Genomic DNA, 21,965 nt, shown 5'->3' on the forward strand with positions numbered 1-21,965 from the left:
TAATGATTTCAACCATGCTATCTACCTAAATAGCAAAGAACCATTGTAATAAATATTTTTGCATGTGTCAAAATTGAGACACCCGATGTACGTATAAAACGGTGCCCTCCGCTGTTCTTTCCACTTTCTTTTTCTGCTCTAGGCATATTTCTGTTTTAGGCAACATTCCAAATGCTGTGATAATAAAGGATCTGAGAGGACTGCCCTCATTCACTTGTTTTGGGTAAGGCTAGCATAGGGCACAGTATGGAAGGAACGAGTGTATATGATTTCCCCCCTCCTGTAAGTAGGCATGTAAGCAGTGGGAAAGGGTTACCTTCTATACTGACCCAGGTCTGCCTTGTCAACAGAGAAGAGTTGCAGAATTCAACTGGCACCAAAGCCACCTCGGCCAAGGGGAACAGGCACAAGGTTCCTGGATCAAAGCCTGAAAATAGTTGGCACAAGGACAGGATGCAATAATAGCCTAGATTGCAAAGCACAAGTCCCATAACCTGGACCTTAACTCCAGGGTCTTATTGCAGTCTCTCCCATGGCAGAGTCCAGAACTGAGCCCATTGTAGGGACTCAAGAAACTCTTCTTGATATTTCTCCAGATCCCATTCCATAAGTTTTACACTCTTCTCCCTCTGTGTCTACCATTTCCCCGTGCCTGTCTAGCATCTATCTACTTTGTTTGTATCCTCTATAATCCCCTTTCTTTCCATGTTTCCTCACTCTGATCAGCTTGGATCTGGCTGGTCATATGAGCAAAGAACTAACTTACTTTCTTACTTTCTTTCTCCCATTTATTTCACAATTATGTATTAAGTACCCACTGTGTGTCAAATTTTATGCTAAGCACTGAGGAGGAAAAAGATAAAAAGATGTCTTGTCTGCCTTTAAGGAACTTACAGTCCAGTGAAGGAAACAGAGGTATACATATGACTATAACGTTAAAATAAATAAGTGCTGGGATGCCTGGGTGGCTCATTCGCTAAGTGTCTGCCTTGGGCTCAGGTCATGATCCCTGGGTCCTGGGATTGAACCCCACATCGGGCTTCCTGCTCCATGGGAAGCCTGCTTCTCCCTCTCCCCCTCCCCCTGCTTGTGTTCCCTCTCTTGCTGTGTCTCTCTGTCAAATAAATAAAAAAATCTTTAAAAAAATTCCATAAATTAAAAAAATAATAAAATAAAATAAGTAAGTGCCAAATCTTTAGGCAAATAGAAAGAGAATGAATGAATGAACAGTATGAATGAATGAATAAATGACCAGTGCTAAGAGGCAAACCTTCTGGAAAGGAAGATTTGTAAAGATGTCTGTCTTTCCAAATTAATCTGTATGTTATTACAATTCTAATCAAAATCACAAAATTTTAAGATTTGAGATATAATTCATACCATGCAACTTACCCATTTAAGGTGTACAAGGCAGTGATTTTTGTTATATTCACAGAGTTGTACAATCATCACAGCCAATTTTATTTTATTTTATTTATTTTTGAAAGATTTTCTTTATTTATTTGACACACAGAGAGAGTACAAGCAGGGAGAGTGGCAGGAGAGGGAGAAGCAGGCTTCCACTGAGCAGAGAGCCTGACGCGGGGCTCAATCCCAGGACCCTGGGATCATGACCAAAGCTGAAGGCAGACGCCCAACTGACTGAGCCACCTAGGTACCCCCATCACAACCAATTTTAGAACATTTTCACCACCCCAAAAAGAAATCCCATATTCATTAGCAGTCACTCCTCATTTTCCTCCAACTTTTCCCACTGTAGCCCTGGGCAACCACTAATCTATTTTCTGTCTCTATGGCTCTGACTATTCTGGACATTTCATATAAATGGAATCATACAACATGTGGCCTTTTTTCCCAGCTTCTTTTACTTAACCATAATCTTTTAAAGGTTCACAAGTGTTGTAGCATGTATCAGTACTTCATTCCTTTTTTTGAAATTTATTTATTAATTTTACATTTTTTATTATTATTAACATATAATGTATTATTTGTTTCAGGGGTACAGGTCTGTGGTTCATAAGTCTTACACAATACATAGCGTTCACCACAACACATACCCTCCCCAGTGTCCATCACCCAGCCACCCCATCCCTCCCACCCCCATCCACTCCAGCAACCCTCAGTTTATTTCCTGAGATTAAGAGTCTCTTATGGTTTGTCTCCCTCCCTGGTTTCATTTTTTCCTCTCTTTCCCTACGATGCTCTGCTGTGTTTCTCAAATTCCACATATCAGTGAGATCATATGATAATTGTCTTTCTCTGATTGACTTAGTACTTCATTCCTTTTTATGCTAGATAATATTCCATTATATAGATATACCACATTTTATTTATCCTTTCTTCAGTTGATGGATATCTGGATTGTTTTCTCTTTTTAATATCATGAATAATGCTGCTATGACCATTTGTATACAAGCTTTTGTAGGAGAATATGTTTTTAATTCTCTTGGGTAATTACAGGTATGCTAAAATCCATCCTTGGTGGACTTCAACTCTACAGTTCTCAGGACACCTACACTTTGATTTTCTTCCTAATGCTAATGCTGACTTTGGAAAAAAACATCCTCCTTTTGGAGGCCATGTTGTTTAGGAGGAGAAATGCCTAAACTAGACATTTAGATACTATAACTAGACACAGGTGACTATTAATATTTAAAATAATTAAAATTAAACATTTAGTTCTTCTGCCATATTTCAAGTGTTCAATAGCTATATGTGGCTTGTGGCTATTATTTGGATAGCATTGCTTTAGAATAATGGGGCTACTAATGTGCTAAGTAACCTTGAGGCCATCACTGTATTAGGTTTCTCATCTGTAAATAAGGGTGGTGGACATTGAAAGCCCTGTCCTCCTCTGGCATTCTAAGTGATTTATGATTCAGTCTTTGGGGTGTGCCTCCTCTCACCTCCTCCTCTAGCCCTTCTCCCTCTTCACTGTGACTAGGGCAGGAGTACCCAGAGGGAACATCAGTCTGCTAATTAGTAAAGTTATGTTGCTCCCACTCCCTCTTCCCTTGGTGAAAGGGAAAATGGCTTGAGGGTATACCTACATCTGAGTGCCTCACATTTGTGCAGTGCTTTATGGATCATAGAGCACATTATTTCTTAATTTTCACATAATTTTTCTTAATTTTTTCTTAATTTTACATAATCAAAGAATCTCCAAGTTGGAAGAACCTTAAAGGTCATCTCAAACTTCAGAAAACACCAATCACATGGGTTGCTTACAAAATGAGAATTCTAAGGCCCCCACTCCCTGGAAAATGATCTAGTAGGTGTCAGGGTTTTTCTGGCCCAATCTATACAATCCTATATAGCAACTATATGGGGTGGGGCTTTGGAATTTGCATTATTAACACTGTGTGACCATGCTTTGAGACAAATTGGCCTTGCTTGGTTGGTCCCAGCCATGTCTTGGAGTCTGCTCTTTAGGATCCCTGCAAATCCCAGATTTTATATATCTCCAGAGTTAGGAAGCTCATGAAGGAATACCTTCTATCACTGGACAATTCTGACAGTTAGAAAGGCTTTCCTTATATGGAAATCTCCCAACTGACCCACCTCTTCCATTTATAGTTACATAACACTCGTCTGCTTCTTTCGCATAATAATCCTTCAGGTTCATTAATTTATTCAGCAAATATTTACTGAGCACTGACTATATACAAGCCTTTGCAAGGCACTGGGGATTCAGCAGTAAACGAAACCAATTTGGTCTATGCCTTCAAGGAGCTTATATTCTAGTAGGAGAGACGGACAATTAGAAAAATAAATAATAATACAATTATAAAAGTATGGTGATTAACAGAACATAATAAAAATAAAATGCCAACATAAAAAAAAACAAACAAAAATAATACAATTATAGCTTGAGAAAAATGCTATGAAAAAAACAGTGTTGTGATGAAGAATAATAGGAAGGGCTGATGCTGCTTAGAGTGATCTGAAGCATGACCTAGAGCAAACCATTTGAAAAACTGGGGGAAGAATATGGCATATTCTATCAGTAGGAAGGCTAATAATGTGTTTGGAGTCTATTGAGCAAAATGGGACAATGGCACAAGATGAGTTGGAGAAGATACAAGGCATAGTAGAAGTTTGGATGTTCTTCTACATGCAATGAAAGCCACTAAAGGATTTTAAACAGTAGGTGATATAATCTGGTTTATGTTTTTAATAGATTATTCCAGATGATGTATGGATTGGAAGAGGGTAAGAGTGGAGTGGGAGACCAGTTTGGGGCCATTGTGGTCATCCAGGCAAGAGATGAAGGTGGTCTGAACCAGAGTAGAAGCAACAAAGATAGAGATATTGAAACTTACTATCATGTATCTCAATATCTTCTCTTCTCCAGGCTAAACAGCGCATAATAGGTTTGACTCATTTTCTCATCTGGGTTTTTCTCCTCTAGAAGGCCTAACCCACCAGGTTAGATCCTGCCCTCTGTTTCTGTGAAGAACCTAACTTTTTCCACCTATTTTTCCCCCCAGCGCTTTCCTCCTATCCTGTGCCTTACTTTTCTGCTAGTCTAGGGAACTAAAATCTCCAATACAGTGACTGTCCCTCATATAAAGAGGGGAGTCCCAGTCTTCCCTGTCATTAATCAATTATCAGGTTTTCTATGATTCAACCATGAACCTTAAGTACTTATTGTGCCAACTGAGCTTGGAGGAGATGGAGAAGAGGACATGATCCCTGCCCTCCAAGAACCCAAGGTGTAATGGAAAACAGAAAGCCCCAATCAATGTAAAAAAGGTAGTACGCAAGGAAATAGATCACAAGGAAAGTGAAATCTTCTGTGCCACAACGCACCATGTGACCTTGAGCATATTAAATGGCCTCTTTGGATCTCTTTGGAGTTAGGAGACTAAACTGAATGTTCTTTTAAAAATTCTTAACATCCATCCGGGGCACCTGGGTGGCTCATTTGGTTAAGTGTCTGCCTTCGGCTCAGGTCATGATCCCGGGGCCCTGGGATCAAGTCCCACATCGGGTTTCTTACTCATCGGGGAGCCTGCTTCTCCCTCTGCCTGCTGCTCCCTCTTCTTATACTCTTGCTGTCTCGTGTACGCTTTCTCTCTGGCAAATAAATGAAATCTTTTTAAAAAAATTTCTTAACATCCTAGAGGGCTTGGGAGCTTGCAGTAGGCCAGTATTCTGTTCACCTCCTCCTCCTAATGAGCCAGGGGCCCCAGCCTGGTGTGTATGTAAGAGAAAGAAGACACTGGAAGGAGTAAGGTGCCTGTATCAATAATGCATAACTTGAGCCCAGAGCCTGGGAGAGGAATGTACACTGTGGGGTGTGTGTGTATGTGTGTATGTGTGTGTAACTAGAAGTCGGCTCAAGTAAGCAGTTCTTATATAGGTTTGTGCTTATCTGTTCCTGTATACCTTCTATGTACCAAGCTCTATTCTAGGTTCTAGGGATGTAGTAATGAACAAGACAGGCAAATTCTTTGTTACCATGGAGCTTATATTTCAATAAAAGACACAGGTGATACACAAGCAAATAAAATACATGAGATAATTTCAGATAATGGAAAGTTATGTGAAGCAAATAAAACAATGATTTGCTAGTGTTTTGGGAGGGGCAAGCTGTGCACATAGGTGGGTACGTAAGTGTGGTTGCATGTACTTGCAGATAGGCCCATGTTTGAGTCCTAGGTCCATATATTTCTCCTTATTTGTGCCTCTGTGTACAAATGGGCAGCTTTTATGCCTACAGTGTTCTGTATATTAGTATATGTGATTTTCTGCATGCAAGTACACACAGGTGAGCTGGTATGTGGTACACATGTGGGGATATGTGTGCATGGGTGTGGTATATGTCAGCATTTAGCCATAATGAGATGTTCTGAAGTTTCTGTGGCATTCATCAGTGGGCCCGTTAAGAAAATGGCTTTTTGCCTCTGGCATTCAGGGCCATTTGCCAGTTTCCTCTCTCTGTGTTCCTTCTCACTTTAGAGAGCTCTCTATGCTTGGCTCCTCTTAGCCCTAGGAGGGCTAAGCCAAGGAGAGGATAGTAACTGACTCATCAAGCCAGGAGCTGGAAAGAGGCTGATAATCTTCTGTATAACCTCCAAGGCCTGGTTTCCCTGCTAGTCCCTGTCCTTCACACTATGAGGCAAAAGAGTTGTGCCTTGAAATGAGAAGACATGAGGATCTATTCTTGGCTCTACCACTGACTGTTTGACCTTGGCCAAGTGACTCCATCTCTCTGGGTTTTAGTTACCTCTTTCTTGAGTACTCTGGGTAGTAAGGAAAGAGAGGGAGAGCAATGGCCTGCAGTATTTAGGGAGGGCTGTGTGGTACTGGTGCCAGAAGGAGAGGGGAAGGCGTTCTGAGCAGGGGCAAGGGCATGATCAAAAGTGTGGAGGTTGGCTTTTGTGTGTAGGAAGCCAGAAGGATCCCACTTAGAATGAAATTCAAACTTCTTACCATTACTACAAGGCCCTATGTGATCTGGCTGCTGCGTAACTCTCATTCTTACCTTTCTTCTTGTTCACTATGCTCCAGCCATGCTGTCTTCCTTACTGTTCTTTGAATAGGCCAAGCTCTTTACTGCCTCATTGCCTTTCCAAATTTCGATGTTCTCTCTGCTAGGATACCCTTCTCAAGAATTCATAAGGTTGACTACTTCTCATTACTTGCGTCTTTTAGCTCAAGTATCACCTCCCCAGGGGGAGGCTTTCTCTAACTATTATTTAAAGTAGTTGTCCTCTAGTGTTTATTAATATTTAAAATGCACATATCCTTTGACCCAACAATTTCATTTCTAGTAATTCATCCTACAGATATATTTGCAAGTGAGTAAAATGACATTTGAATAAGGATATTCATTGAAGCATTTATTTGTTAGCTAAACTATGGCACATACAAACTGTGGAACATTATGCAGATGACAAAGAAAATGAAACAGCACTATAAGTCTTGATGGAGAATTATATAAAGGTATATTGTTAAATTTTTAAAAAAGCAAGATGATTGAGCTCTATACTTAATATTCATGTAGTTTATTGGATATATATTATACTCAATAAAAAAACACTATACAGAATAGTGTGTATTGTATACCATCTTTGTATAGAAAAAACAAGAATATGTAAACATAAATACATATATGTAATGCTTCTATAATAGGCCTGTCCCATGGTTAAAACAGCTCTTCCCATCCATGGACTGGTTGGGGACTGTGAGGTGCTTATCTCTCTTCTGAACTGTATTGAAATTCAATTTTTTAAATTTAGTTTTTAAATTTTCATCTTCAGTGATATCCAAAGGATATATGATTCAAAGGATCTTATGAAAGATGCTAACAGGGTAGTCTTCTTCCAAAGTGATTATCTTGGTCACTTCACATTAGTTCAGTTGCTCTACACCCTACAACCTATTAGGAGTGGTCCTGTCTGCATACTGACTATTTCTTGAAAGTTACACAACATAGTATGAACAGTGGTTGCCAATTGGCAGGGATACTTCTCATTACGTATCTTTTTTTGTAGTACCCTTTGTATATATGTATTATTCAAAAAAATCATAAAATTGAAAAAAACCCACTGGGGGTCATTAAATCTTCACATACAGTCATGGAGGTTCCTTAAGATGTCTTTTTAAAAAAGTATTTCCAATTAGTCACTCATTATTATATCATTCTTTATATCCTTCATAATGCTTATCATCTGAAAGTATCTTGGCTCTTTTTGTTACTTGTATACTTTTTGCACTGTTATTGGAATATAAGCTCCATGTTGTCAGGGATCTCGCTTGTCTTGTTCATCAGTGCCTTATTTCTATATATGTGTATAGCACATAATAGTTGTTTAGTAAGCAAATGTAAAGTAAACTAGGCCGAAGCCTAGGAAGGAGAGGCAAGGCTGAGGAGGTAGACAGAAATCAGATGACAAAGTGTAGTGGTTCTGAAACTTTATTTTTTATTTATTTATTTTTTTAGAGAGGGGGAGATGGGAGGGGCAGAGGGAGAGGGAAAGAGAGAATCTTAGACAGGCTCCACGCCCAGCACTGAACCCGACATGGGGCTCAATCTCACAACCCGGAGATTATGACCTGAGCCGAAATCAAGAGTTGGACACTTAACTGACTTAGCCAGCCAGTCGCCCCTGAAACTTTAAATGTGTATCAGAATCACCAACTGAGGGGTGCCTGGGTGGTGCAGTCAGTTGAGCATCTGACTCTTGGTTTCGGCTCAGGTTGTGATCTTGGGGTCATGAGATCAAGCCCTGTGTTGGCTCCACACTAAGCACAGAGTCTGCTTGAGATTCTCTCTCCCTCTACCCATCCCGCTCATGCTCTCTCTCTCTCTCTAAAATAGATAAATAAATCTTAAAAAAAAAAAAAAGAGGGCGCCTGGGTGGCTCAGTTGGTTAAGCAACTGCCTTCGGCTCAGGTCATGATCTTGGAGTCCCGGGATCGAGTCCCGCATCGGGCTCCCTGATCAGCAGGGAGTCTGCTTCTCCCTCTGACCCAACCCCCTCTCATGTTCTCTCTCTCTCTCTCTCTCATTCTCTGTCTCAAATAAATAAATAAAATCTTTAAAAAAAAAAAAGAATCACCAACTGCATCTTTATACCAGCTTGTAATAAAGAGGCAGATTCTTGGACTCTGATTCTGATTCAGGTCTGAATTGGGGCTCAGGAATCTACATTTTAATAAGTTCCCTTGGGTGCAAGTGATCTGGAGACCCCACTTTGAATAACACCAATGCAGTCTTGACACCGTGCTCAGGAAGAATAACATCTGTGATATCATTTCTCCTTAATACATCCCTAGGATGGAAGGGAAGGGACCATCATCCCATTTTACCAACCTAAATGCTCACATACGGACACTGCATTTTCCAATGACATACAGCTTGTGTATAGAGTATACTTTAAAAGGCCTAAGTATCTGACCAGTCAGTTCAAGGTGTGATGGCAGACAGCTCACCCTCACAGGACATTCATAAAGACCTTTGGTGTTCCTGAATGGCTATTATGACTATTCCTATTTTTTGTGTGGGGGAAGAGGTTATATTCCCGAATGACTGATTGATTCTTTCTGATGTATTTCAGGGAGGGCAATGAACCAGAGGAGACCACCCAGATCACATATCGTGAGCTTCTGGTCCAAGTGTGTCGATTCAGCAATGTTCTCCAAAAACAGGGTGAGTGTCGGGGGGTATAAGAAGGGGACTCGAGGATCCTGCCTTGGGTTATCTGAGGACTTGGGGGAAGTAGACAAGGAATGGAAGAAATGTGGTAATAGGGGAACAGAAAATGTCAGCTGTGGGAGGGCAGTAGCTGAATGAGAAGGAGCAAGTAGCAGCAGGAAGGGTCCCTGGTCCATGATCTGTGTCCTCTATTTGCAGGCATTCGGAAGGGTGACCGAGTGGCCATCTACATGCCCATGATACCGGAGCTTGTGGTGGCCATGCTGGCATGTGCCCGCCTTGGGGCTCTGCACTCCATTGTGGTAGGAATTTGGACTGGAAAAAGAGACCTAGTGGGGGGTGGGGCTCTGGAGAAGTAGGTTGGGCCTGGATGATGGAGGATCTTAAGAACCAGACTAAGGAGTTTAGAATGTTTGTGTCATAGGTTCCATATCCAGTTTCTTCTAGGACCATAGTTTAGAAACCCTGAAGGTTTTATGAGTGTCTCCTTTCCTTGTTTACTTAATTCCTAGGTCCTCCTCTCCCTCAGTCTTTCTTCCTTTCCCTAGTTTGCAGGCTTCTCTGCAGAGTCTCTTTGTGAACGGATCCTGGATTCCAGTTGCAGCCTTCTTATCACTACAGGTGACTAATTCTCTCACCCCTTTTCCAGAACCGCCACACCCGAAGTTTTGATCTCTAATCAGCTAGTTGGTATTTGCGACTGCTCAGCATAGAGGGTAGGGACTGCCTACCCTTACTCCTGATTCCACCTCACCTGACCCTCTGTCAGCTCAAATCAATTGGAAGAGCCAGAGTCAAGAGGCCTACCTCAGGAAGGGCTCCATGAACATTGTGCTCACTAGGGATAAGGGGCTAGGAGTGTGGTGCCTTCCTAAGGCCTGGAATGTCTGTTGCTCCCCAAAGATGCCTTCTACAGGGGGGAAAAGCTTGTGAACCTGAAGGAGCTGGCTGACGAGGCCCTGGAGAAGTGTCGGGAGAAGTAAGTGTGTTTGGCTGGTTGGCTACTGCTCTGGGTCAACTGGGCTTTTCCCCAGTACCAGGTTCCCTTTGTCCCCTCTATCTTAGATGGACATGGGTGGGTCCTGCCAAATTCTCTTTTGAGCCAACTAGGCTGCCACTTCAGGTTTTTCCTTCTTCTAGGGCTTTCCAAGTGAGGTGCTGCATTGTGGTCAAGCACCTGGGGCGGGCAGAGCTGGGCACAGGTGACTCTCCCAGCCAATCCCCCCCCATTAAGAGGCCATGCCCGGATGTACAGGTGAGTCTGGTACTGCTATGCTTTCCTCTGGGCTCAAATTGGCTCCCTCTTCCTGCCCAGGAAGTTCTTGATATGTTTCTTTGCTTCCTTAACATAATGCTGAGAGGATCTGGGAGCAATCCTAGGAATGCCTCCTCTGGCAGGGCTGGAAGGGAGCTGGGGGACTTTGACCTTGAATGTTGGTAGGGAGCCCCCTGTACCTTGGGAACTTAGCATGAGTCTCCCTTAGATTGTAAGGGAGACTCTGGGCTGGTTGGAGTATCCTGATGGGTACAATGGACCCCCAGGGCTTGGACTTAGGTTAGAAATGGGCTTAGTCAACTATACTTCAACAAGGAAAGAAAGAAAAGAAAGGAAAGAAAGAAAGAAATGGGATGATTTGGGTGACTATGTGTACTAGTCTCTGTCTTGGGGTAGGCTACATGTGTGGTCCCACCATGGAAGGATCAGGATTTGGCCCTCACAATATGACCCTTATTAGCTTTGGATCCAGCACTTTTAGTGGATATGGTGGAAAAGCCCAAATGTCTAAGGGGCATGAAGGATGAAAACTCCAGGGTCCAGGAGGACAAAAGTTCCTGAGATTTGTGACTTGAGGGGCCCTGAGGGTCACAGAGCTAGAGAGGCTATAGTCTAGTCTAGCAAGATTGTGGAGACCCCACTCAGCATTAGGGGTTCTGAGTGTATAGAGGTTGGGAGCAAGATCAGGAAAATGTAGGCTGGGAGGACTGGTAAGAGGGGAGCCTAAAGAAAAGGAGGCAGCAGAGGCTTGGGACACACTGACCCTTCCCTCCCACTCCCGTATACTCAGACCCTGCTCACCACCCTTTCCGTGGGCTCTTAACAGGGTAAGCTGAGAGAGAAACCCAAGCGCATCTGGCCCCAGGTATCCACCTCTGCACCGCCTTGGGTACTGCTTCTCTGCGTGCTTGTCTGTGTTTTCATCTGCTCTTTGCCTGTTTTCTCCATTGAGGTGGCTGCCAGACCTAACTCCTTTCTTTCTGCGCCTGGGTCCTCTACCATCTAAGTTACTCTGAAGGGTCATGAAACAAAATGCCCATTGCTACCTCTCTGAACTGGCATAGAGCATGGATCTCAGAGAGGTAGCAACAGGTATCCCATTGCACTCCTGCTGTTCAGAACCTTTATGGGAGAGAGGACCAAGTGACTTGTCAGAAAGTTTTTACTAGGTACTTAGCTAGGGCAGAGCCCTAGGTGATAGGAGGAGAGTGAATAGAGGAGGTACAGAACTTGACCTTGGGAATTCACCATCAAGTTGGGAAGTTAGATATGTATTACAAATGAAAACCTCAGTTTTATATAGGATAACAGAGAAGATTCCTAAATACATTTATATATTACTTTGGGATTTATAAACTGCACACAAACTCTCTGATATAATTAAGTGCTAGATTGGATAAAAATTACTTTGTAGGTGGTTCTAAGATGTGAGATTCCTAAGTGGGGGCTCAGAGCAGATTAGACTAGCGAAAGGCTGGGCTTGGAATCCAGAGACTGATTTTTAGCTGTATATCCTTGAATAAGTCACTTCTCCTCTCTGAGTTTCAGTTACCTTATCAGCAATGAAGAGATGATAATACAGGCTTAAATGCTTTGTTTATTAAAACAAAACACAAAACCCATTATTCCTCTGAATTTTACCATCCTCATAGGGTGTCTTACTCTAAATCTATGCTTAACCTCCTCTGCTAATGGTAAATATAATCTTTTTTCTCTGTTCTCATAGCATGGTGGAGACAGATCTGATTCCCAGGGAATATTACTTTCCTTTTAAAAGTCAGGCAGAGACCTAAGACATTTCTCTTGAAAGATGTAACAAACTCAGTGGTTCAAGTATAGACTCTGGAGCCAGACCACTTGGGTTCAGATCCTAGTTCTGTCACCTGCTACTGTGGAAGCTTGGACAAACTACTTAAGCTCTCTTGCCTCAGTTTCCCCATCTGTAGAATAAGGATAATAACTATACCTACCTGATAGGATTTTGTCAGTATATATAAGGTTTTTGGCACATAGTAACTACTCTATAAATGTTAGCTTTTATTGCTTTTAACATAGCAGGCAGCCTGGCATTTCTAAAGGGAAACCAGAAAAGAAATAAACTCCTATAATTATTTTTTTTAAAGATTTTATTTATTTATTTGACAGAGAGTTAGTGAGAGCAGGAACACAAGCGGGGGAGTGGGAGAGGTAGTAGCAGGCTTCCCGCTGAGCAGGGAGCCCAATGTGGGGCTCGATCCCAGGACCCTGGGATCATGACTTGAGCCGAAGGCAGATGCTTAACGACTGAGCCACCCAGGTGCCCCAACTCCTGTTAATTATTAATACCAGAGACCCTTAGGCCACAGGTTCCTGGATTTTTGTTTCTTGGAGGTGAAAATAATCAGTTATCAAAAACCAAAGACCATAAGAATAGGCTTACAAAGTCCAGGTTTGTTGGTCTGATAATTGCAGTCAAAGTTGCAGAAATCTTTTTTTTTTTTTTAAGATTTTATCTATTTATTTGACAGAGAGACGGCAAGAGAGGGAACACAAGCAGGGGGAGTGGGAGAGGGAGAAGCAGGCTCCCCGCCAAGCAGGGAGCCCAATACGGGGCTCGATCCCAGGACCCCGGGACGATGACCCCAGCCTAAGGCAGATGCTTAACAACTGAGCCACCCAGGTGCCCCAAAGCTGCAGAAATCTTGAGAGAGCTCCACATCCCATCATCCTTAAGCATTCTTTAAAGGGAGGGCCTGGCACAATTTGGAGGTACTCTCCTCACTCATGTCACCTATGGGCTTCCTCATGTTCTTCTCTCACATCTGGCAGTTGCCCTCCCTGAAGCTATCCTGGTCCAAGGACAAAGGCCAAATCAATTCTTATTTCAGTAAATTGAAACCTTCCTGGTTCAAAGCTGTGGGCCCTCATAGGCACACACCCAATTCATAACCAACCATTAATTGAACTCACCCCGCTTCCTGGTGCTGGTTATCAGTTCCACACCTGGGGTGCTGGCCCTTCTCACCCACATACCCACAAAGGAAGCAGTTTTACAAGATTACAGGAATCCCCTCATTGCCACAGTGTAACCATGTTTTGCCCTTATATGTACCTAGTGCCTTTTCTATGACAATTCAAACCAGTACTGTAGACTGTTTGCCCAAAGCAATATTGACACTCTCCTGCTTAAATACATTAAGGCCCTCAACTCAAGAAGATCATTTGGCAGGAAAAAAAAAATTCCCATGTGCCAGTGTATGTGTAGACCCATATGGCTATTCCACTAAAAGATAGGGTGTGTTTTAGTGTTTTCTAGCTTGTGGGCAAGTCTCTTTCTCTTCTTTCCTTTTCTTCTTTTTTTTAATGGTGCCACACTCGGTCTGGACTTGTCATTCTTTTTTTTTTTTTTTAAGACTTATTTATTTACTTTAGAGAGAGAAAGAGCCTGCGAGTGGGGGGAGTTGGCAGAGTGAGAGAATCTTCAAGCAGGCTCCACGCTGAGCCCGACGTGGGGCTCGATCTCAATCCCACGACCCATGAGATGATGACCTGAGCCAAAACCGAGAGTCAGACGCTTAACCAGCTTAGCCACCCAGGCTCCCCTAGGCTTGTCATTCTTATGATATATAGTGCCAGACGCTTCAAAGTCTCTAAAGTAAGGGGCGGATAGTACAGAAAGACGAGAGTGGTTGGAGAGTCATTTTGTAATTTATCAAGGTATGTGTTTAACACTTTGAGGTTTTTTAACCAAATATGTACACAATAAACTAGCATATAGCCATATAATGAGAATAGGGAATAGGGTATTTCTCTTACATTATCATGTCTAGCTGCCAGCCTGGGCCATTGAACATACAAGAAGCTAATGAATATGAAAGGGCTTTGTGACAGCTAAAGCAAACCCCAAACAGTTCCCATTTTCACACCCTTGAATTTATTTCCCAGAGGAGTTCAGTGGAACTGAACTAAATTCTATCCTTCCTGACATTTCATCAGTCTTTCCCACCCTACAGGACAATTCAAGGTATGATATTTTCTAGGTAATGCCTTTTTCTTTTGATGTTCCCCAAATCCTGTGAGACCATTAAGGAAAGAATGACTACTTTCATTTTAAAAAGGACCAACTGGAGGTAAAGTGACTTGCCCAAGGACCTACATAGGTAGGAAGTGGCAGAACCGGGATTGAGATCCAGTGCAATTTTTGGAGAAGTTCAGGGAATCCCACCTTCCCTCAGTACAGAGTAGACTCTGAAAACTGGCTGTTCAAAGAGGTGATATAATTAGGAAAGTAAAATAGTTTCAAGGACAGGTTAGAAAAATTTCAGAATGATAGATCCAAAAGTAGTTATCAAAGATACTCTAGTATAGGGGGACATCCCTCTACTGGGAAAAGAAGTCCATATTGGTCCTTTTCCACCAACTTAAAGCAGGGTTTCTGCTGAATGGAACTTTAAGCAAATATCTCTATGGGAAACCCATTGGTACCAGTGGTGTGAAGGTGGGGGTGGAGCTAGGGTAGGAACATACAGATATGGATGAGGTCTAGACATTCAGGAAAAGGTGCTTGGACCAAAAGCTGTTGACTTTTTTTTTCAATACTAACAGGGCCAGGTGCCCGCTTCACCTGCAGACTCTGACTAATTTTGCATTTCTGAATTGGGTGGTGTCCGCATCCCTGCTGATAAGCCACTAGTCCCATAAGTACATATGTAGGCCTGTGTATGCATTTTCATTCATCCAACAAAAATTTACAGAGTGCATATTCAATGCCAGGCATTTTGCTAGGTGTTGAGGATAAAGAAGAAAAGAAAAAGACATGCCAATGCACTCAGGCTACTTTCTAGTTGGGGAGATAGTAATCAAACAAACAACTAAATGACTAGAAATATGTACTGGATAGGAAGGAAATATGGTATAGTGGTCAAGAATACTAGCAAGGATGAGGGCGGGGTTGGGAATCTACCAGATACTGTTCAGGGAAAGCCTGAAGGTGACATTTCAGCCTATGAAGGTGACATTTCAGCTAAGAACTAAAGGGTGAGAAGGGACCAACCAAGGTGTCCTCCTCAGCCTGAGGCTACATAAGGGGAGCTCGGGAGCAGGGTGTTAGGAGTATCCAAGAAGCCTGCTGTTCGGCTCCTCTTCTGTCTCATTCCACATTTCTCCCCCTCCTCCCAGCACCTCCACCTGGCAGTACTTCCCCAACCCCAGGTGCCAGGTAAGTGTATCTCTGCTCCTATCTTGAGCTGTTCACAGTTCTTCCCTGCCCATTCCTGTCTTCCTAACCCTGCAGATCTCCTGGAACCAAGGGGTTGACTTGTGGTGGCATGAACTCATGCAAGAGGCAGAGGATGAGTGTGAGCCCGAGTGGTGTGATGCTGAGGACCCACTCTTCATCCTGTACACCAGTGGCTCCACAGGCAAACCCAAGGCAAGTGTGTGTGTGTGTGTGTGTGTGTGTGTGTGTGTGTGGCTGTGTAGGGTTGAGAAGTGAATTTATGTTCGTGTGTATGAGAGTGATTCAAGTGGCTCAGAGATACCATCTTAGGGTGTGGATATGAATGATGACTGACTATGTATGTGTATGGTGTGTGAAATGGGAACATGGAGAAAAAGGGACAGAAGAGAGATGGATGCTATGAAAGGGGTGCTGGCAGGGCCAGAATCCCTGAGGAGGATCTTCCTGTAGCTCTGCCCAGCCTATATTTGGTGCTCTGTGGGGGTGAGTCCAAGTCTCCAAGCTGAGGCCCTATTTTTCCTCCAGGGTGTGGTACATACTCTTGGGGGCTACATGCTCTATGTGGCCACGACCTTCAAGTACGTGTTTGACTTCCACAAGGAGGATGTGTTCTGGTGCACAGCAGACATTGGCTGGATCACTGGCCATTCCTACGTCACCTATGGGCCACTGGCCAATGGTGCCACCAGTGTTTTGGTGAGAAGGGAGCTGGGACCCATGGCTACTTGGCCTACTTAGGGGTGGACAAGATGGTCCTGGGTGACAGTCTCCCAAGGCCACTTGGTCTAGGGACAGGGGGACTTACACAATGACCTGTTCCCTGGAGAAAGAAGAATTCTGAGGGGGTTGACTTGTCTGTAAGGGAGTGAAGACATGGGTGTGTCAGAAAGGGCAAAATACTGAGCCTGGGGTATGATAGGGGAATTGAGAGACTGTTGGAAAGGACTGGGAATGACCAGCATTCACTGGGGTCAGTTTGAGGGGATTCCCACATACCCGGATGTGAGCCGCCTGTGGAACATCGTGGACAAGTACAAGGTGACCAAGTTCTACACAGCACCCACGGCTATCCGCCTGCTTATGAAGTTTGGAGATGAGCCTGTCACCCGGTGAGACCCCCTCCCCAGCTGTTGCCCCATGGGGGTCCCTCAGAGCTAGGTGCTGGCCTTTGTGTACAGTCTTTTCCATTCCACTGTTCCAACTCCTTCGCCTAGAATAGGGGAGGGGGCAGAAGAGCCTGGGCATGTCTTCCTGGTTCCCAGTGGTACTCAGAGTCTTCCTTTCTTCCCACTCCCCTGCCCAAGGCATAGCCGGGCATCCTTACAGGTATTAGGCACAGTGGGTGAACCCATTAACCCTGAGGCCTGGCTGTGGTACCACCAGGTGGTAGGTGCCCAGCGCTGTTCCATCGTGGACACCTTCTGGCAGACAGAGACAGTGAGTAAAGGAATCAGAAGGTTGGGGCTAAGGGACAGTGTGGGAAGACTGACTCAAACCCCTGATCTCTGACTTCCACAGGGTGGCCATATGCTGACCCCCCTCCCTGGTGCCACACCAATGAAGCCTGGTTCTGCTGTGAGTGAGGCCCCCTTGGCTGGTGCTGGGCTAGGCAGGAGTAGAGTCTCCGGGCCTAGGTAGAGGGTGGGGGACTAGACTAATATGTGTGAGGAACCTGGGGCTCTGAGGGTCCCTGGGAGAGGTAAAGAGTTGAGTCACAGTTGCCTCGTTCCTCTCCTTGAGTCCTGTCTCCTGTTTGCTTCTAGACCTTCCCGTTCTTTGGTGTAGCTCCTGCAATTTTGAATGAGTCTGGGGAAGAGTTGGAAGGTGAAGCTGAAGGTTACCTGGTGAGGTCCTGACCCTTGGATGTCTGTGAGGAGTTGGGAGGAAAGAGTATGGCAAGGGATGCGGTACTTTGCTTCAGAGTTTAGAACCTAGTTTCTGCTGATAAGTGCTTGTGGCTAAAGCTCCATGGTTGAGGGTTTATCCTCTGCGAGACCCTGGAGGAAATCCTTCTGGTTATTTAGCCTGCCTCTCTGCCTTTTGGCCCACTTTGGCTCTTAAGGACTCTGTTCAAGTTTCCTCACGATGCCTTTTGAGGTCTGGAAGACTTAGTGCTAACTCTCTTTGACAAAAGTTCTAGTGTGAAAGGAGTCTTCATAACATAGCAGAAAATCATACAGGCTCCAGAGTCAGCCTGCTTGGGTTCAGATCCTAGCTCTGCCTCTTCTGTGACTTCAGATAGGTTGCCTAACCCCTTTGAACTTAAATTTCTTTTGTAAAATGGGGTTATCCTCAAGTTGCTGGATTGATTAAACTAGATAATCCATTTGAAGGATTTAGCATAGAACCTAACAGTTAGTGTTTAACAAATGTTAGCGGTTGTGATTTTTATATGAGTACTTGTAGGAAGATCATCAGCCCCCACCATCCACCCTCCACCCCACTTTACTTTTACTAAGAGCAAATTGTAACAAGGACAGGACTTAAATCCATACCTTCTGACTCTTAGCCTGGAATTTCATCCATCTCATCAATCTACTACCACAGGACATTATTGATTGGGGCAGTACTTTTTCACTTTTATATGACTAGAATATATTTGTATCCAACTGGACTTGGTTTCCTGAGGAGACTCAAATTTACTAAATGCTTATCACTAGCAGAACATTGTACTAGGCAACTTCCACCTACCATTAATTCAATCTTCACAGTAACTTTGGGAGGATGAGATTATTTTCTCTGATCTACAGAGGAGGATCTGAAGCTTAGAGAGGCAAAGTTACTAACCCGAGGTCACACACTAAGTAGCAGAGCCAGGATTCTCAGTCTGGGTTGTCGTTCTCCACAGCCTGTACTTTGTCCTAACTTCTCAGGAAGGGCGTTCAGGCCGTTTCTCCTCAGGCTGGGCAAAACTGTGATGGCCCAGGCTGTGAGTGAGACGGTGTCTCGTCTTTCAATGAGACAGTCTAGCCAGTGTGACCACTGTGCCTTTCTCACTCCCCAGGTGTTCAAGCAGCCCTGGCCAGGAATCATGCGCACAGTCTATGGGAACCATGAACGCTTTGAGGCCACCTACTTTAAGAAGTTCCCCGGTTACTACGTAACAGGAGATGGTGAGCCTTGGCTGTATCTTTCCCGTATCTCCCACCTTGACATGTACCTTCCCCTTCCATTTTCAGGAAGAATTGGTTAGTGGTGAAGAAAAACAGAGAGGGACATATTCTATGTGTCAGTGTCTAATACCCAGGTAGAGCTGTAGAGAAGACTGTAAGAGCAGGAATGAGTGTTGCATGGATCTCAGCATGGTACCACCTGACATGATATATGAGGAAAGAGGTTCTTGTTTCCACTGTTCCTGTGCTAAAAGAAATAGGGCATGTAGCGGTGTGTATTACTATGTCATATGCATTCTCATGTCTGGAGCCTGTGTTTTAGCCCATGACTCTGTCCACCAATCCATTCATCCAGAGCTTTTTATTGAGCATGTACTATGCCGAGGCACTGATCTAAGTTCAGGGATTATTACCATGAATAAGGTAGGCAAGGTCTCTGTTCACATGGGGCTTATATTCTATTAAGGGGAGACAGACAATAAATTCAGCAAACAAGTAAATAAGCTTATCTTGGTGACAAGTGCTATGAAGAAAAATAAATAGGGTAACAGGATAAAGAATGTCTACAGGAATAGTCACCATACATGGGATGGTGAGAGAAGGCTTCTTTGAAGTGATATTTGTTTGACCAGAGACCTCCAGGGTGAGAAGGAGGCAAGGCATGGGAAAATCTGGAGTGAGTGTTCTGTGCGGAGACACCAGCTTGAAATGTCTGAGGAACAAACTGAAGCCTGTGTGTCTGACATGTAGTGAGCAAAGGGAAGAATGTTACATGAAGTTGGAGAGGTAGATAATGTGGGGCCTTGTGGGCCATGGTGGGGACTTTGGATTTTATCCAGTGTACAGTGGGGGAGACCTTTAGGGCTTGTAAGCAGAGAAGTGATAAGAACTGATTTATTGTTTAGAAAATAACTTTGATTTATGGAGAACAGACTTTAGGTGGGTGTATTAATTATCTATTGCCATGGAAAAAATTACCCCCAAACTTGGCAGCTTAAAACAACAAATATTATCTCATACAGTTTCTGAGGATCAGGAATTTGTGAGTGGCTTTGCCGGTAGTTCTCATTCAGTCTCTCGTGGGTTGCAGTGAAGCTCTTGGTTGGGGCTGCAGTCATTTGAAGGTTTGACTGAGCCTGGAGGACACACTTCCAAGCTCACTCATGTGGCTGTTGGCAGGAACCCTCAGTTCTTCACCACGTGTGCCTCTCCATAGGGCTACTTATGACATGGCAGCTGACTTCCCCTAGAGAAAATCATCTGAGAGAATGCCACAGTGTCTTCTAGAATCTGATTTCAGAAATGACATACCATCCCTTCTGCCAAATTCTGTTGATTACACAGACTAACCCTAGTACAATGAGAAAGAGACTACACAGGAGTCTGAATATCAGAAAGTGGAAATCAGTGTAGCTGTCTTGGAGCCCGGCTACCACGTGGGCAAGTTTAGAAGCAGGAAGACTTGTTAGGGGGCTATTAGTGGGTATAGCAGTTTGATAATGTGGATCATGTATCCAGCTGTAGGATATTAATTACATGGTGCATTTCTTCTCTTTCCAGGCTGCCGGCGGGACCAGGATGGCTATTACTGGATCACTGGCAGGATTGATGACATGCTGAATGTATCTGGTGAGGGCCAGAGACCATTTTCCCTTCTCATTAGCACTACTCTCCCAGCAAGTCCCAGCCAAAGCCTTCCGAGCGAGCCAGGATGTCCTCTAGACAAACCACGCTTGGAGTACAGCATTCAGTTCTGGGTACAGGTTTTGGAGGAAGAGTGATAAACACTGGAATGTGCCTAGAGGAGGGGAACTGGGATGGTGGGACAACTGAAGCAGGTCATGTGAGGAATGAATGAAGGGGCTTCCCCACTTGACCAGACCAGGACTGCCCTGCTGGCATAGATGGAACAGGGGCTGGGGTAGAGGCTGGGATCTCTCTCATGGCACTTGCTTTCCCTTGACAAGGACATCTGCTGAGCACAGCAGAGGTGGAATCAGCACTTGTGGAACATGAGGCTATTGCAGAGGCAGCTGTGGTCGGTCACCCTCATCCTGTGAAGGGCGAATGCCTCTACTGCTTTGTCACCCTGTGCGATGGCTACACCTTCAGCCCCACCCTCACCGAGGAGCTCAAGAAGCAGAGTGAGGAGCCTCCCCAAGCAGGGACTGTAGGGTCTGACCTGACAACCCAGTTAGCACAGCAAGTTGTTGGGGAGAGGCTAGAGCAAGCTGTGAACTACAGACAGATCCCAGGGGGCCTTGGGGGCTGTTTGTCTTCTTCCCACTCAGTCCCCACTAGTCTCTCCACTAGGATGCTAATGGCTGACATTTACAGAATTCTCTGTGCCACCACTGGGCTAAGTACTTTGAATGCATTAATCCACTTAATCCCGATAATCACCACTGTGAAACAGATCCTATTGTTACTCCCATCCTAAAGATGAAGAAATTAAGGCTCAGAGAAGTTAAGTCACTTGCCCAAGGCCACACTGCTAGTAAAGTGGGATTTAAATTCTAGCAGGCTGATTCTTAGAGTCTGAGTTCCATGAAGGTAGATTAAAATAAAATGAGATAGTAAAAGACAATGTGTTAAAAAGAGAGAAAGACTGGGGTGCCTGGGTGGCTCAGTTGTTAAGCGTCTGCCTTCAGCTTGGGTCATGATCACAGGGTCCTGGGATTGAGCCCAGCATCGGCTCCCTGCTCAGCAGGAAGCCTGCTTGTCCCTCTCTCACTCCCCCTGCTTGTGTTCCCTCTCTCGCTGTGTCTCTCTCTCTGTCAAATAAATAAATAAATAACATCTTTCAAAAAAAAAAAGAGAGAGAGAGAGAGAAAGATAGGCAATGACTCCAAGAATGACTCTGTGGGCAGGGCTTTGGAGAGGAAATAGGGAGGGAACAAAGCCATCTCTACCTTGGTTTTTGGGAGTGTGGCTAAGGGTACTGAAGAAACGCTTAATGATTTCTTGGTTACAGTTAGAGAAAAGATTGGCCCCATTGCCACTCCGGATTATATCCAGAATGCACCTGGCTTGCCTAAAACCCGCTCAGGTATGTTCAGAGGCCTCAAGGGATTGGGTTTGGGATTGGTCAAGGCCTAATGATGGTGGAGTGTGTGTGGATGGAAGGCTTTTTGGCAGGGCTGGAGTGGGTCAGTGCTATTACCAGGTAACCAGAAGGCTGTGGTCCTCCAG

At 44.2% G+C, this 21,965-nt stretch overlaps 1 protein-coding gene across 2 annotated transcripts in view; it reads left to right on the plus strand.

Moving 5' to 3' along the window:
• Positions 1 to 21,965, plus strand: part of ACSS2 (acyl-CoA synthetase short chain family member 2) — a 48,101-nt gene that overhangs the window by 25,250 nt on the left and 886 nt on the right. Inside the window, exons 3-17 of one of the 2 annotated variants that reach the window (XM_027620804.2) lie at positions 9,069 to 9,160; positions 9,365 to 9,468; positions 9,715 to 9,787; positions 10,070 to 10,145; positions 10,307 to 10,421; positions 15,715 to 15,852; positions 16,186 to 16,356; positions 16,636 to 16,769; positions 16,965 to 17,097; positions 17,179 to 17,235; positions 17,424 to 17,504; positions 18,665 to 18,773; positions 20,334 to 20,402; positions 20,741 to 20,917; positions 21,748 to 21,822. In XM_027620804.2, the coding sequence (XP_027476605.2) occupies positions 9,069 to 9,160; positions 9,365 to 9,468; positions 9,715 to 9,787; positions 10,070 to 10,145; positions 10,307 to 10,421; positions 15,715 to 15,852; positions 16,186 to 16,356; positions 16,636 to 16,769; positions 16,965 to 17,097; positions 17,179 to 17,235; positions 17,424 to 17,504; positions 18,665 to 18,773; positions 20,334 to 20,402; positions 20,741 to 20,917; positions 21,748 to 21,822 (1,604 nt within the window). The remainder of the gene's footprint in view (positions 1 to 9,068; positions 9,161 to 9,364; positions 9,469 to 9,714; positions 9,788 to 10,069; positions 10,146 to 10,306; positions 10,422 to 15,714; positions 15,853 to 16,185; positions 16,357 to 16,635; positions 16,770 to 16,964; positions 17,098 to 17,178; positions 17,236 to 17,423; positions 17,505 to 18,664; positions 18,774 to 20,333; positions 20,403 to 20,740; positions 20,918 to 21,747; positions 21,823 to 21,965) is intronic. The other variant, XM_027620805.2, reaches the window with a different exon arrangement.

The sequence above is a fragment of the Zalophus californianus genome, chromosome 8 (genome assembly GCF_009762305.2).
Source record: "Zalophus californianus isolate mZalCal1 chromosome 8, mZalCal1.pri.v2, whole genome shotgun sequence".
NCBI classification, from domain to species: Eukaryota; Metazoa; Chordata; class Mammalia; order Carnivora; family Otariidae; genus Zalophus; species Zalophus californianus.